At 37.5% G+C, this 17,604-nt stretch overlaps 1 protein-coding gene across 1 annotated transcript in view; it reads right to left on the bottom strand.

Annotated features, from left to right (window-relative positions):
• The window catches only part of ITGA1 (integrin subunit alpha 1), a 50,029-nt gene extending 32,641 nt beyond the window's left edge, over window positions 1-17,388 (bottom strand). The window contains exons 1-8 of the mRNA XM_074166301.1: window positions 17,382-17,388; window positions 15,086-15,206; window positions 12,022-12,134; window positions 10,964-11,052; window positions 10,756-10,870; window positions 9,963-10,090; window positions 3,384-3,532; window positions 1,517-1,667 (exon numbers count right to left, since the gene is read on the bottom strand). Coding sequence (XP_074022402.1) covers window positions 1,517-1,667; window positions 3,384-3,532; window positions 9,963-10,090; window positions 10,756-10,870; window positions 10,964-11,052; window positions 12,022-12,134; window positions 15,086-15,206; window positions 17,382-17,388 — 873 coding nt within the window. The remainder of the gene's footprint in view (window positions 1-1,516; window positions 1,668-3,383; window positions 3,533-9,962; window positions 10,091-10,755; window positions 10,871-10,963; window positions 11,053-12,021; window positions 12,135-15,085; window positions 15,207-17,381) is intronic.
• Between the last annotated feature and the right edge of the window lie 216 nt (window positions 17,389-17,604).

Genomic DNA, 17,604 nt, shown 5'->3' with positions numbered 1-17,604 from the left:
GGGAAATAATATCTAACCTTAATTTGGTCTGTTAAAATCTCCCTCAAATTGATTTGAAATCATTCTTTTCCAATGAGAACAGAACTGTATCAGGGCTCAGTTGTTTTTCAGAAAATATCAATAGCAAACAAAGAAACTGTATGGTGTAATGTCTGCTATCCTCAGCTGTCCTTTTTTCCCCCTTCTTCACAAAATTCTAATGATTTATTCTATGATTCCATAATTTGTTGAAATAGGCCCTTATTTAGGAAAAAAACAATAGAGCAACACCCAAACCAGAATACACAATTGCACCAGTTTGTGCATAGGTACCACCAGTTCTCCTCATAAAACAGTATATGAGCAATTAATGACACATGAATTAGACACAGGATAATTATTTTTTGTGTGCAGATTTGCCTTATAAATACATATAACAATAACACTTGCATTCAGTGTTAACAACTCCATCACAGTATAAGACTTTAGATTTGGTTTGCAGATTTAATACCACTCCTGTAAAAATTCAGGGTGCCTCAGAACAAAATGACTCACTTCTCCAATTCTCAGAATGACAAGTATTTTTCACAGAAAGAAGTGCTCTATACACTTAACTTGCTTTGAGAGAGAAAACTCTCAAAAAACAAACTCCCATTTTCAAGCATTCCTCCACACTGGAGCAATTCAAATTTGGTTCTAGACAGGGATTTTATTGGTAAAAATTATTGCATCTCCAAGGATGACTTTTTATTTAATGATCTCTAGCTTTATGAAGGAAAACACTGAAAATTTGTGTGCTGCTGGATTCAACTTTGGTTTTATGTTTTTTTTTTTAAATTAAAGGTTACACCTTTCTTGAAGTTGTATGGTTCCATACCACCTCATTGTCCCAAAACAAAGGAAGTTAGGAACAGAGAAGCAACAATCCAATACATGTTCAAAATTAACGAGAGAAAACAGATGATTTGAGTATAGAATACACATATACAGTGGAGAGTTCACACCAAACCTATCATTAATGTTTCCATTTTTCTCAATATGTGTTAGCCTCCATCGTGCTCATCCTCTCATTCAGCTACTACGTTCACTCAATGTGAAAATGAAAACTTTAGAATGTCAGCAGAAAAAACAGCCGTAATACACTTGGGTTTTGTTGATGGTTTACATTTTCTGGTTTTTAAAAAGTAGGTAATATGTCTATAGAAATTGCTCAGAAGACTTGAATTAATCCACTCTGTTCAATATTGGTCTTCACAAAAAGGATTTAATGTTATACTGCCCTCAAACTCCTTCTCCTTATTCTGCACATATACATACACCTGTCATCACCAGGAAGACAGATAGATTGCTTTTTCTTATGTGCTATAAAATCAGAAATCAAATTTTTAATGGTTTTTCAGCTTCTTTCTTTTTTTCCTCTCTGAAATGATTATATTCCCATAAAGATTCTGTGAAAGGAACTTTTTAAACAGAAATTACATTTGGAAGATGAAACATGCTTTTAAGATTCTGAATTTTCCCATTAAATATCACTTACAGCAATAGCAAATCTCTGAATGTTTTCATCTTCACAATTATCAATCACTTCTTTTAATCTGTAGTTGTCGTGTGATTCACCATCAGTCACAATAACCATTACTTTTTGTACTCCTCTTCGTGCGCCATGAGCCTCAGTAAAAGCCTCTTTCCTAAAAGGAGCATAAAGCGTTTGGAGAAAGGCCATGTCAGCAGTTAGCACATGCATCATATTTGTATAGTCAACCATAAACTGAAAGACTTTTTATTAACTAAGAAGCAAGAAAAGATTAGTATTAACCATGAACAAATACAAACAACAATTGGAACTTACATGACAGTTCACAGCCAAAGAGTTTCACAAGCATTTACTCATTTATTCATTCATTTGAGAGCAACGGCAGAAAGTACAATGCTGGATAGGGAAGAATTCTTCCCCTCCTTAAGTAAACCTGGCACCTAAAAACAGCTTTTGGGGGCTTAAAGAAACCCAACCAACACCCTGCTATTCTGAAACCCACATACAGCACCCCAACCTATTTCCACCCTACAGCAACACTTCAAGTGGTCAAAGTATTTACTCAGCTACCTGCACACCTCTGCACATCTACAGTAAAAGCGGGTGTTGGGGATGTGGCAGAGGTAGGTTGCAGGTGAGTGGGGGCAGGTGGGGGTGACTGGTTTAATTGTACAGCCACAGATGGGCAAACAGGCACTGAGGTTTTCGGCAGCCACTTACCCAGACTCTCGAGGGGACTAGAAAAGATGAGGCTGGATTAGGGCTCTGCAGGAAAAGGAAGGAAGCACAGCTTCCTCTTTTTAGAATAATACCGCAGAACTCTAAGACTGGCCACACGAGTGAAAGCTAAGAACTACTGCTGACGATAGCCAAAAGTGGGTGGATAGGAAGATGCAGGAACAGAGGAAGCTTTTGCTGATATTTTCTGTATATACAAGCCTGCAACAGTTTGTGGTGCACAGGGACTTTCTGAACCACATGCGGTTTCTGAGTATTTGGCAATTCCCAACTGGCTCTGCTTTCATGAACTTACCCAGACTCCCTCAACCTCTACTTCTATCTAAGGAAAACATTGCTGGTGAATATTTAAGAATATCATTGGATTTAAGACATTATATCAACAAAACCTTGGTCAGACAATCAAATAATTCATCAGAAATATGCTGCATATTTCACTAAATGGTCGTTTGGAAAAGGCGAATGCAATCTTTTACAGAATGAAGTCATGCTGTTATGCCAGAAAAATAAGTAGAGAAGAAAAAAGATACCAAGACAATGCTGTACAGTTTGAAAGTGTCTGAGAGACTTTGCATTCACTGTCTGTTCTACAAAAGCTGGATTTCAATTTTCTCATAAAAGAAGCATTTCTAAATAATGCTATTGCTATGATCTTTAATCTCCCAGTGATCCAGAAGCTTCAAAGACTTCAGATATAGACTTTCTGACAGGTGTGGGCTTAATACACCATAACTATCCTAACTTTAGAATGGAGACAAATTAACATTAAAGAGTTCTATTATTTCCTGTTTCCTCTGAAAAACTTAATTTCCTTCATCTCTCTACACACATAGCTCTGTGAACATCAAAGATTGTCAGCCCTTTGCTTAGGACTACAACCTTTCTCTATGTCTCTTCTCTTTCCCTATTTCCTCCATTCACGAGAGATCTACCTTTTCAGGGCGCCACATACAACTGCCATAGGTGCTGGACAGAGTCTGTTTATCCACCCTCCTCCTAAATTTTGTTTGCTTAAGCTAAAATGAAGTCAGATGTCAGCCACATCACATTTTTAATTTATAAACTCAGAACCATCAGTGTATGTGTTTATGTTTGTTTCTACCATATGCAGGACAATATTTTGTGAACATACCTTGCTGTATCTATTCCCAAGGCTGTCATAGTTTGTGTGCCACCCCGCTGGTGTATTCTTGTGGCTGCAGCCATCACATCTTCTGTTGTTGAGTATGTATTCAGGAAAAATTCATGGACTACAGTCTGTCCGTACTGGACAATTCCCACCTGAAACACACAGTTTGTGCAAAAAATCAGCGACCCTCAAAGAAAGCATCTGTGTCTCCTGCAGCAGGGTGAATGCCCGTCTGTACATACAGCCAGGAAAAGAAATGAACTTTGTGTGTTTCCCTCAGTATGAAACACCTATAAGCATTTGAACAAGACTGGCTAGAAAGCACTCAATCCCATGAAACATTTTGAAGTTTCGAGATTGTTTTTATTAAAAATAGGAACAAAGCCAGAAGCAGGCTCAACTCCTTGCTCTTCCTGACTTGTGGTAATCTCTGCCACAGCTCTGCTCTCCTCTAGGCCAAGGCAGATCAATGCCCTAACCACCAGTCACAACTTCTCAAAATAGTTTTCCTTACAGCATGCAAGGCTGTGGTTCACACACAATTCTCTTCATTCCATCCAAATATAATATTCCTACATATGATAGTTTATTTACCCTAAACCTAGTCTATAAACAGCACTGCAATGACAAGTGTAGGCCCTCAGGGTGAGTGGAAGACCGAAGTACCCCTACTGATGAAGACGACAGGGCAGTTCAAGACATGGCTGGTCTCCCAGCAGGACATAAGCCAAACTAAGACACCTGACAAGTGCCAGAGGGGACAATGTGAATAAAATGGTGGCTTTGGGGTGAAGGAAGAGGGTGGAAAGACTCAGCAGGACAAGTCTTTGTGCGAAAGTTCAATGCATAGGATTGGAACCCAACCACAGATGCCTGAGGGAACCTACTGCAAAAACAAGTGTGAAATAAAAAGAAGAGCAATATTCTTAAATATTAATTAATTTCTCTCATTCTTTTCTGTCATTTTTAATGTTTTGGCAGGTTCCTGACAGCTTTTACTGGGAAGATTCCACACAATGTTCCATTAGCATATTTCAATTTTATGTTACACATGACAATTTATAGGTGTTATTTAGGATAATGTAGTATTACATGGCATATTTATGTCTCACTCATCTATTATTAAAAGCACTCTAGCATTTAGGTACTGAAGATCAATAAGTCCTCTGGGATGTTTATGCTATCATATTATTTCGGAAGTGGCTTAGTATGTACCTTGCAATTGCTTTATAAGTGGTTTTTGACGTACTTTCATAGCCTCTCTGATTTGCACAATGTTTATTTGCTTGTAGTAGAAGGGTTAGAGTTGGATAAATATTTGATACTAAACATCAATATCACGATCATTATGAAAAGCTAGTTACATGCAATTATGGGACTATAATTATATCAGCATGTGGTAGCAAAATCTATCCCACTTAATTTTTGTATCCTTTTGAAAATAAGAACAAATCTGGAGGAACTGATGTAAGTCCAAAGTTATGACAAGTTGCTCCCTTTTAAGACATCATAATTGTCTCTCAGAGGCATGCCATCCTCCACCTGCAGCCAAGAGCATCCAGAGGCTGCCCGTTCTCCTGGGCAGCAGCCTGTTAATCCTGTAGAGTGTTTACACAACAGGCTGGGGCACACCCTGTATTACCTACCACTCACAGCAGTCATGTGGCACTGGCTAAACCCCAAGCTGAACTTGAAATTTTTAACCCATTCCCTCCAAGGCAACTATTTTGTGGCATGCATCTCAAATGACATACAGCATAATCTGAACAGGATGCTGCTAGTCATTTTAAAAGACTGCCATTAGCTGGTGATAAACATGAGGATTTCATAAAGTTTGGTGTTTTGGTGGAGGATGAGCGCCTCAAGCATTCCAGGACCATGTGCAAGTGTAGCCAGAGACTAATGCACACCAGGGAACCCATCGCTGTGGATTCACAGAATCACAGAATCACATGGGGTTGGAAGGGACCTCTGGAGATCATCTAGTCCAACCCCCCTGCCAAAGCAGGTCCACCTAGAGCAGGTTGCACAGGAACATATCCAGGCGGGTTTTGAATGTCTCCAGAGAAGGAGACTCCACCACCTCCCTGGGCAGCCTATTCCCATGCTTTGCCACCCTCAAAGTAAAAAACTTCCTCCTCATGTTTAGGTGGAACTTCTTATATTCAAGTTTGTGCCCATTTCCTCTTGTCCTGTCACTGGGCACCACTGAAAAAAGACAGGCTCCATCCTCTTGACACCCTCCCTTTAAGTATTTATAAGCATTGATCAGATCCCCTCTCAGTCTTGTTTTCTCCAGACTAAAAAGACCCAAGTCCCTCAGCCTCTCCTCTGAAGAATTCAGAAGAATTCATGGGCTTCTTATCTGCAGCTTTGAGGATTTCTTTGGTACCAAGGATTAAATGAAATATTGACTGCTGCCAGGGTGAAAAGTATCTGCTAGTCTTTCATGATTTGAGAGACCTATGTTGGTGTTGTCGTTTTCCTAAAAAAGATTACAGGCGAACATTGAGTTGTATCATTTCCTATTTGAAAGGAAATGTTGTACATGATTACAGCAAGTAAACATTTTGAGCATTTCCTTCTCAGGAAGTGAATGGGAAGAACATCTGAGTCTGGAAAACTGAACTGTGTTGCATACCTTGTAAATCAGGAAGGAAGGGGGGCGTGTGGTTATCTTATGGGATACAATTGTTCTGTGGGACCCTTCCTTAGCACTAGCTTTGAAAACACTGATCATCATGTTCTACATATTATGTGGCATCACAGATAAGCCATTCTTCAAAAAAAAAGTAACGAAGAGCTTCCCAGAACCAACACAATACAGGATCACAGAATCAGTTCCACTTTGTAAAATTAGAATTATATTCTATAAAATATGAAGGTTTGAGCTTTTGCAGCCTTTTAATCTAATGGAAAACTATAAATGACACATCTACAGGATACAAATGTGCCTTTACGGGGCAATAAACCCGTTCAAAGTGCGTAACTTCAGCAAGCATCTAAGAATGATACCTAAAGGCGTTGTATGTTTTGATTTGCTTGTTTAATTTAAATCTGGAAAATGCAATGGTACTACACAGAAGGATATAATTCTGCTTTACTCCAGAAAAGCTAATATTTTTCCCAGCATTACTGACCATAATCTATTGAACATCTTTGTAATTCCTAAGTTTATGTTCCCTTCCCTAGCATTCCATGGCTTTTATATTACACAAGGGAATAATTCTTTAATTGTCCCCGGTTCCTGTGAAAAAGTGTTGTACAAGAGAACAGGCAAGTAAAGGACTGTTCTACTTTGGGACAAAACATTTCTGAGGGCAGTTATTTACTGTTGTTCTATAAGTGAATACAGACCCTTATTTGGAAAGTACATTTTGGCTTTCCCAAAAATTATCAAGATAATCTATTTGGTAAAAACTAACAACAACAACAACAAAAAGAAAGGAAAATAATTTAGTACATATTTAGTACATGGTGATGATATGTTAGGGTTTTCACCACTGGAATGTGGAGGAAAATTGGAAATATTTTTGGTTGTACTTAAATAATATTTAACATAAAAGAAAAGCAGAGATGCCTTGGGAAGCACTAATGGATCATAGATAATTTTATCATACACAGAGGTTGCTAAAGATACCTGACTTGAAGCAAAACTGAATTAATTCTGCTACATTTTGTTTGTTCCAGGCACTCAGACAGCAATTACCTATAAACTATTGCAAAGGTCTTTCTTCATCCTGAATCTTTTTAATACCTCTTTAATACACTTCCTTTCTTCTGGAGATAAAACTGATCATAAGCTATGATTGACATGGCATGACTTATTAGTCCACTGACACAGTCCCTTTTGATACATAAGAAGGTATAGGCCAAACACCTATAACTGCCTATGTCCTACCATAATGAAGAAATAAAACACATCTGAAAATTTCTGAAGGCCATTCCAACACAGCTTTAAAGCTGGAATTGAACATATCAAAGTATCCTGCCTTCTCTTTTGCTATTCTTCTACCACAGAAGGTAACACATTCCTTATTTGTATGAGTAATCCTCATTTGAAGATTAAAAAAAACACCCTCATATTAAAAAGACAATTCTCTCTACAAAAGTTTTACAGAGAAAACAAAACCTGTTTTGGTTTGCAGTGGAATAAGGCTGGGAGAAATGTTTTCTTTCTACTTAAATGATTTTTTTTCTTATTTAATTCCTTCCTCCTTCTCCACTTTTCTGTCATCAGTTTCCCTTTACTTCTTCTATCCCTAAGCTCAGGATATGCAGTTTAACCATCAGTATGGTGGTGTCGATTTTCTGGAGAAGGGAAAGAGGAAGGGAAGGAAATTCTTCTGAAAAAATTACACCGTAAACTTTGGCTTTTTGCATCTGAATCTTCTGGCTTTCACTTTCAAATTTGCCATCTTGGGACACTGACGAATTTCTCTTCTGACTTGCCATAAATCTAATGACCATTGTTCATGGAGTGGGTAAGTGGAAAAAAAATATCTCACAAGCCTCTAATCAAAACATGGTTTTGAAAAAGTCACACCCAAGCTGCTAAGGAGTTATTTTGTAAAAATTTTGTTCCTGCAAGAGGAAAACAATCTGAAGTAGTGAAAGTCCACTGATTTCTACTTGCCCAACAAGATGAACATGGAAAAATCAATTTAGACAGACAGAATAGGACAATTGTTCCTTTGTTTCTATCCTGTGCTCCCAGAGAAGAAGGGAGAAATAAGTCTGCTCTGTCATTTCTCCCCTTCCCCATCCGATAGACCTTTAAACACAGCTTCTGAGAAAGGAGACAGTGTGGGTGGAGGAGAAGGTATAAACTCCTTACTACCTTTGGCTGTGCCAGGGTTTCCAAGCAGGGTGCTTGGAGGAGAGGAGAGCAATGAGATTTTTTCTGGGGATGGGGGGAAGGTAAGAGGAACTGAGAACATTCTAACTAGCTTTTACCTTCCATTTCCAGTTTTTCAGTCTCTCACCCCCTTATCCCATTCTTATCTCCCTCTCAAATGTTTCTGCTCTTTAGCAACCAGATGCCAAGGATGACGTTCTCAAGTGAATAAGTGTACGCGTGAGAAGAAGGGCAGCTGCGCCAAATAGTGAGTAGAACAGATTTTGTAGGTGGCTGAACTCCAGGCTGCTGGAGTTCAGGCCAGCAAGGAACCTTTTGTGTGCAAACTGAGACACACAGACGAGGCAGGATTCCAAAACCAAACAGAACAGAGGTGTGGTAATGTAAAAATTCAGGAATTTCAGGGTGAGGAAGAGGGGTGAGGGTGCAGTAGAGTTGATTGCCTTGTGTACTACTTCCATGAAGCCCTTTGGGCAGAAGGTAGCAATGATTTCCTTGCAGCCTTTGCCCCATACTGGGAAGTTCAGGTTTACTATTTTCCTAAGAGGGCACATGTTTGAGTAATCAGCAGCTTAAGGGATCAGGAAGAATTTTTTTTTTTTTTTTTTTTTAACTTTCTGTTAAATTCAACAAAAAGTTTTTCCTTCTTCCTCACAATATCTGGAAGAATAGAGTGTTTAAGATAACCGGACACGAATATATAGTTGACAGTTTATAAGTAATAATTGTATCAGCCAGTATTCAGTGCAGTCATCAAAGGAGTTGGGTGGTAACTCACAAACCCAATTAACTTGGAAAATGACAGGGATGCTCTCTGAGGACAAAGGTACCCTTTATATCTTCTCACAGTGTAACCTGAAGTAGCAAAACCACTCAGTATTGGCCTTCAGCATATCAAATACCATACAGGATCCCAGAAAACCCTTGATTTGGGAAGGGGGAAAGGGAGAAGTGAAAGGAAGACCTGATTTCTTCCATTGCTGTTAATAAAGCTTGTTGTGTTAAAATGTATCCCAACATCCCTATTTTCCCATTCCCTGAGTTCTGCTCGAATTGCTATTTACATACTCTATTCAGCAGACTGTGAAACATATGTCAGATCCTCAGCTGGGGTAGTTGGTTGTAGCTCCATTAATTCTGGTGGAACTGTGCTGATTTATAGCAGCTGGGAATTTGGTCCTCTCCACTTATTATATAAATGAAGCTTCTGCCATTAATAACATGCAGCTTAACAGCCACTCGTTAATTATGATTTCAAATGTTTAAAAGCTGTATGCTCAATGCTCCACAGTACAAAATATTGAACGCTGCTCCAAAAAAACTTATAATCAAAGGCTGTGTTAATCATGCATGTGCGCCTCGGAGGAGCAGAAATGACCTTTTTGCTATGAAGTACAAAAGAAGACAAGAAGTGGTTGTGGAGAGGAAGGAAGTGGGAAAGGACAACGTTCAAATGGCCTCACTTAGCGCACTTAACTTTTGTCTCTGGGTTAGAAAGTCAGTTTCTCCAGACTGCCTGAGTGATGGGGGAGGGAGAGCCTCTCTGACATCGCTACTTGGTGGCAGACACTGACTTAGTTGTGGTTTCAGCTATTTTATTTTAGCATCCCATTGCCGTAAATTCTTGTAATTGAAGAGCTCCACAGATGACGCTGTGATCCCATTTCCTGTAAGTCCTTTATTCCCTCACAAATTAAACAACCATGAAATATCTACCATGTTACCTGTGTTTGCTGAGGACCTACATCCATGTTTTTCAGAAGGCTGTTTAGAAAGTCTGTGACACTCTCCCATGGATAAATGCTATTGGACCCATCGAGAACTATGACGATGTCCAGCTGGCTTTTACACTCTGCAACACAAATTGGCACATAAGAATTGATACTAACAAGGATCAAATAAATCTCACAGCTGTAGTTACTTTTGTGATTAGTAACAAATGCATATCCTTCTGCAGTAGAGTTGAATTGACGTGTTTGATGTCAAACAAGTCATTCATCAACTTTTGCATTTTTTTTACATCACTTGTGTTCCCTTTAACAGCAAGGCACTTTCTTGTAAGCAGAAATTTAAGAATGGCATTAGGAGATCACATAATTGGCGTATTTACCAGTGACCCCTAGCTTCTTCAATGTCAATCTGTTCCTCTTTGATTTTTCCAAAGGACCACGTCTTTATGATTTTTATCTCTATTTCTAAATTGGGTTTGTATTTGGTCTTAACATGCCGTCATTATTTTAAAGGTCTTTTGGCCATAAGTAAAAAACATAAGCAACTATTTTTAGCAATTGTGTTTGGATGTTACATAGCGCTCTAATGATTGTTTATAGCAAGACAAATTCCAAAAGTAGCGAGAATTTAGGTTATATACGGACAATGAAAACATTTACTTAACTTGGTAATGCTGGTAGCTAAGTTAAGCAGTTTATACTTTTTGGTATGCCTATGTGTATACATTTGACTTGTTTGGCACTTTGTATTTTCAGACACACAAGAGAATTCCTGTGGCATGCATACCTTGCACAGATGGAGCAATTGCCTTGATGGTTTCAAAAGTGGAACTGACATTAGAGCAAACTCCAGTTGTGTAATGCAAACGCCCACATTTATAAGCATAAAGTGGTCCACATGCCTTTAAAAGATGAAAAAGGGTGAAATGCTTTTGTTATGGCACCTGAGAAAAAAAACAAACTCTTTTTAAAATTGGCAAGAAGTCCTCTCTTACCAGAAAGCCTCCTTTTGGGTTAGTCACTAAGGTTGTTCCAAGAGTCATGTTTTCTTTTACTTCCACGACATTAGGAACTGAAGTAGCAGCTATAAATAGATTAAAATGTTAAGTATTTGGGAACATGAAAACAAAATGTTAAAGTATATATCCCCTAGCATCGGGCTTCCAGCTTCCAAAATAAAACCCAGACTGACATTGGTTTCATCAAATATTTTAGCACCCTTCCTCCTCCTTCTTCAATTGCAACAATCAAGAAAAATTTCTGAGACTGGCTTTTATCCCAGAAAATTTGTCTGGGTTGCTGTCTCAAATAGTTTCTTGAACCGCAAAAAAGAAAAAAAGTAAAAATAACAGCATGTCATAAAAGCAAGGGATTACTGTTCACACAGTTTTGTTAGTTAGAAAACACTCATTTTTTACCCATGCTATACATGACTTAACAGCTTTTAGATTCGCTACTGGTGTGTTATATTATGGACCTTAAGGTTTTCTAGAGAAAAGAGGAGATAAAAAATACCACAACAGGTGCATTAGTAAAATTCACACTAGCAGTAAGTCTCTTCTTCTCCACACAGTGTATCTCTTGATGTGAGCAAGAAAACGATTAATACTTACCTGTATCATATTAAGATGCATCAGCCTAGCTCTGGCTATTTACGTTCTCATCAAAAGATTACTGATGGCATTATGAAGGCTCTTGTTGGCTTCAGAGAGATTTGGAAAGGGTAATCCATGAATCTATGCTCCATGGCCTTTCTGGCTCCATGGCCAGGACTGCCAACCACAGTCAATTAATGTCAGTCATAATAAAGTTTTGATTATGCAGCCAAATCCCCATTCTAAAATTATGAGCATGTTTTCCATAGGACTATAAGAAGCTTTTACATAAAATTATTTTTGATGTTAAAATCACAACTTCCTTCAAATTTATCTCTGGAGTCCTAAGGAAATTTTCTCTATAGAAACAATTCTACTGCACGTTCATTAGTTAACAACCTCCTAAGTTCTGACCTCTGTTATTTCTCCACATGACACAACTATATATTCTTGCATACCTGGTAAATTCAGTTTCATGCAGGGTGATTGGCTGTCCCTTCCTACAGGGCATTTGTATACATCTCCTGTTCTTTTCTCAGGTTGGCCAACTAAAGGTGAACCAATAAGCACCCTGCAAATGAAATAAGTTACTTGAAATATGTTACTTCTTAAAAGGCACAAAAGTCAGCAAATAAAACTTACAGAGAGAGTGCAGCTGCAGCAAACTCTGTACAAAGAGTACAGGACGGAGAGCAAGAAACGTACCTATTTGCTAGTTCAGATACAAGCAAAAGCAGCCATTCTGTCTTCTCTTTATTAAGGACACAGAAATGAAATGTGCCTATATACCAAATTAGACAATAGAATAACATTTTAAAAACTTCCAGTGGGAAATAAAAGCAATATTGCTGGGTGGATGGCAAGTATTAACAGTAATACAGAAGGAGATATCAGTTTTATTTAATACCTCCTTGATCTTTAATGTATTTTAGAAGAAAATGTATTTTCAATGCTGAAAGACCAAATGCCAAAGGAAAGACTCACAAGCACGCCGAAGAACAATTCAGTCTTAAGTAATGTGAGCCAGCAGTGTAAGATACACTGGTCATTAATGAAAAATAGTTATTAAAAGGGTTATTAAAAGAAATCTCACATTTTTTAAATGTTAAGGATTTTTATCCTTTGCATTTTTTTTCAGAATTTGGTGTGATCAAAAATCTCTATTCTCATGTAGTACTTTGTAAGCACCACAAATAGCATCCATTCCTAAATGCAGTTTTCAGCAGGAAATGCTGTTTTGACGTGGATATTCTTTTTGCTCTCAGATCTTCATTAGGTACACTAAATAGCCCAACATTACACAGCAGATAACAACTGGCTCCATTAAATATGTAAGGAAGAACTTGGATTAAATTAGAATTCACAGCACACACTGGAAACAGAAATCCTGCCATTAGGAGTAATAGTTCAGTAAGATTTTTGCCTGGGCACTTAGATGATTGTGAAGAGTTATTGAGAGAGCCATTTCAATCTTTAATCATAAATTAATAAGTCCAGGCAGAAGATATTTGAATAGAATGACATAATAGATAAAATGTAGCCTACGGATTTAAAAATGACAGAAAGGAGAATTTAAACCCAGTATTCAATCCAGCTTCTAAAAAACCCATACCAGAACATCTCATTGTGATACATTAAGATGTTTTCATTAATAATAAATTAATTAATTCTAAAGCAAAATAAAATGCTCAAATTACATAATGGATCTGACTGCTCCTTCAAACTATAATGTATGTATTTTTATGCTATAATGTATGTATTTTTAACACCAAAATTTAGAAACAGGCACCACAGCCCCTCATCCTTGACTCCCATTTAACTGCAGAGAAGCTGAGTGTGTTTGATATCCCACAGGAGGTAATCAATGCTCAGCATGATAATGCCCCCATACTGTTCTTTTCTCAGAAAGATCGGGCCCCATGAACAGAGAGAAGTGGCCTGCAAGGCTCTTTTTTCTTATTGTATGGGGTTATTTTTAGTGAACCTCAGTTTTATCAAGAAACAACCACAGTCAGGTTTACAGAACATCTGCTGCCAAAAAGCTCTGTCTGTGGTATCTAGGTAGAGTTATAGCTGTTGATAAAGCACCACTAGTCTGGTTTGCATATTTATTTTTAACTGTCAACCTACAGATTTCCTGCTCTGGATGTTGCTACACTGACAGCAGCTTGAAAGCTTGACAATTGTTAAGCAGCTCTGGAGTTTAATTTCAGAGATGTTCAGACGTGTCACACCGGTTTAGATTCCTGTCTTCCTTCAGCTACTGCAAGAGTTGCCATTTCCAGCTCGTATTATTTTTTGCTCTTGAAAGGTTTCAGGACAGTTTACAATGATATAGCTTACTTTGCAAAATCCCAGCTCCTAGAATGGATACCATTTCCTGAAGGTCTAAATTAGCTCAAAGAAGTTCATTATCAGTATCCCACGACCCTCATGTAGATGTATATTTAAACATCCTACAACCTGGGTAATCAAGATCTAGCGTTTTCAAAAGCAGGCTCTGCAATTTCATTTCCGTGAACATCCTCTATGGCTAATGGTGAACGCTGTGTTGCAGTGGTGGACAGACTCTGGGAATCAGAGAGCCCTGGCGCTTGCGGGGACGATTGTTCAGGCAGCACAGAACAGTCTGACCCGGCTGTCACGCTGTTACGTGCCTCTCCTCCCCAGCTGCCCGGGGGGGTCCCTCGGTTTACCAAGACTGTCAAATTACCGGCAGTGCTCTGGGAAAAGCAGAGCAACCTGTAAAGTATGATGGAGATGTCAGGATTCCCAAACCTTTCACCATTCCGTTGTTATTTCAGTCCTCCAGCCCAGTGGTTAGCCTATGAAGCTTGTTCTTACAAGGGAGTAGAATAAGTAGGTGTTTATCAAAAGACCGAGAAGCAATGAAACCAGTAAGAATAAGCACACCAAAATGCAACTTCTAAATCAGGAGAACAACGAGAAGGAAAAGACAGATTAAGAAGAAAGCTCCAAGTCCCAAATGCAAATATATTACCAGTTGCAAGACAGAATTAGCCATTCAAAAGGGAAGGCAGAGTACCGTATTAATAAATATTTTGTCAGGGAAATCTTTCTACCAGTTAAAAAACTCAGTTCAAACAACTTCTGACAGAAAACTTTAGAAAAAAAATGCATAATACAGATTAGTTAGGCAAAACAGGAACAATTTCATTGCCACAATATCACATTAATGCAAGCAAAAGATAAATAATGATTTTATTAACTAAATGGAAAAAAGAGGGCTCAGGCATAACACAAAACTTTATCAGCTACATCAACAAGGGAATTTACCCACTTTGTGAACTCATTTATGTTTTTGAGGAAATAAATGTAGATATAGATTTCAGTCTCCCAATCTTTCCAGGTTTCCTTAGGACTGTGCATTAGTTTAAGAAATATGACCGACAGAATCTGACCCTTATGTATGGGGCATACTTACAAATAATAGTATAGCACCTGAGTCACTGAATACCTGATAATTTGGAGTTCCCATGCAAGAAAAGGAAAAAGGCTTACCATTTCCCTTCCTCATTTTCATACTGTTGGACTGTGTACCCGAACATGTCTTCCAGAGGCCCACTGAAGGTCATTGCATTTTTCACATCAACATTGGAAGAGCCAATGAGGTGAAAGAGAGCTTTGAAAAAAAAGAAATATGTAGTAATACACATAAAACACAATACTTTTAAGAAATCAAGGTTCAATCATGACTTAACTGAGGGTACAAGACAGGAGTTGAAAGTTGCATTTTGGGCATATTTATCACAGCTGCTAAGAGATTTAAAATGTACTTCCTCACACATAAATATGCAGCTAAATTCAGAGACGTTAGCAACTGGACTTCTATTTTGCAAATTCCATCATTCATTTGTAAATCACAATTCAAATAGCATTTAGAAAAATATTATCTTTAATAGTAAATAAAACAACTTTTTAGTTATTTCTACTCCTTTTAACTCCACTCATTTCTAATGTAAGAATTTTACACTAAACTTTCCTTCTGTCGTTCAAGTTAGTAGTTCTCATGTTTTCATAAATTTGAGAATTAAATAATTCTCAACTGTTTGCAGAAGACACGCATAGGAAAAGAATGAGGAAAAGCTTTCAGATGTATTTATTTTTAATCTATATTAGAGAAAAAAAAAGCATATAGTTTTCTCTTAGTTCTATTTTAGAGTACCTGTAAACCTTTCATATTTGGAAAAGAACAGAAGAAATTTTTAATGTAAACAGATGCTGTTATCTCAAAAGTACTTGTATGTGACTATTTGCAGAAATCCAACATTTACCCACTCAGGAAAAGTTGTTCTACAACAGTGTTGTTGGACTGTGATGAGATCAGTCATGACAGCAGATGCTTCTTCAGAGTAATTTCCCATACCCTAAAGTTCAGTGATCATCATCAGGAAAAATACTGTAAAAATATGTCTTTATAGCAAGTTTCAGAAAAATGAAGTGTATAGGGTGAAAACTCCAGCTTGTAGTGATACTTGTAACCCACTGAGAGGCTCATTAAGAAGCCAAAATTACTATTTATATACAAAAATAAGGCTTTAATATTTTCTTTATTTTTTACTTCTTATAGTGGTCTCTTCCATCTTTGTCCCGTTGAAGTTAGCTTCAAAAGCAACCATTGACTGCTACTGCAGAGCTGGGTATTTAATACACAAGAGCCAAATTAGTTGAATTTGTAGAACATCAAGACTACTTAGAAACACAATTGTACACAGCTAATTTAATTTCAAAGAAACATTTCATGATCATTTGCTGACATTTAGCATCTACATAAAAATACCCAAATTCATAATACTTGCTGCATGTCAAAGCATCTAAATAATTTCCAGTTACTGAAATACATCTGTATTATTCATCCCTGAGATGATGATATTCTCATAGAGAGCTTGTTACTATAATTAAGCTCCCAAGTGGTCAATGCTAATCCCTCTCTCTCAGCATCTTATTTCCTGTTTAATGCAGTAAAATTGTCACAAAAGACTATTTATCACTCAGTAGGCATTTCCAGTCTCACTGGACAGCAAAAGAGGAAAAGTTTCATTTGTGTTATTTTAGCTTTTCTTCCTCGAGTCAGAGTCAGGAAATATAAAGAAGGGAACAATTAAAACCCAGTATACTTTTGTTCCTCAGAGAAGATTGATTGGAAGCAGTAAGAAAAAGTTCATGGCTGATGATTCTGACAGGAAATAATTTGCCGGAAAAGTAACCCATGAGTCTTTTATCTTCCTTAAATGTTCATGTTTAAAGGAATTCTGCCATGCCTGTTCATGTGTAATAGGTGTTTTCTTTCCCTATGCTCTGTCATCAAAGCATAAGTAAAATCAACAAAATTATTTTTAAAAAGTTGGTCAAGTTATCACCAATTCAAATTTTCTTTTGTTAAATTTCAGAGTAAAAATAGTTGCTACAATTATTTCTGACACCATGCGTGGGATTTAGATCATGTCATTTAGACTCCCAACCTCTCTCCTAGACAATGAGACGGTTCTAATGAGACCACCTGCTAACGTAAGTGTCTAAGTTCATTATTTAGTTGGAGAAGAAAGGTAGATGCAAAATCTATCCATGTTGACTTTCCTCTTAAAGTTCTCCAGAAGTCTGTTTACTTTAGCCCCTGAGTAAGATGGAGAGAACATCATTCTAGAGGTCTTCAGAGGCATGGGGTTTTTCACTTTATGATGATATTTAAAACATATTATGATATGAAATATTACAGGTCACACATTCCCATTCATCTCTTCCAATTTACTTTCTCCTAAAGTTACTGAAGGTTACACGTACACTCTGTACTCTGTACGCGCCATCATGATACCCTCTATCATCATTCCATTATTTGCTGACAGACAAGGTATTTCTTCACAACAATGCAGTATTGACAACTACTGTGATTTTTACTGTGCATTCACTATACTAAATGGTCTTGAAGTTTTCTGAATCTGTTATGCAATAGATTCAAATCTCATAATTTTAAAGAATACACTTCCAATCCTCATAGCTGTAATAGAAAGTTTGAAAATGTG

This window comes from Numenius arquata, chromosome Z (genome assembly GCF_964106895.1).
Source record: "Numenius arquata chromosome Z, bNumArq3.hap1.1, whole genome shotgun sequence".
NCBI classification, from domain to species: domain Eukaryota; kingdom Metazoa; phylum Chordata; class Aves; order Charadriiformes; family Scolopacidae; genus Numenius; species Numenius arquata.
Note: the sequence above shows the minus strand (reverse complement) of the source record. Positions and strands in the feature narration are given on the sequence as shown.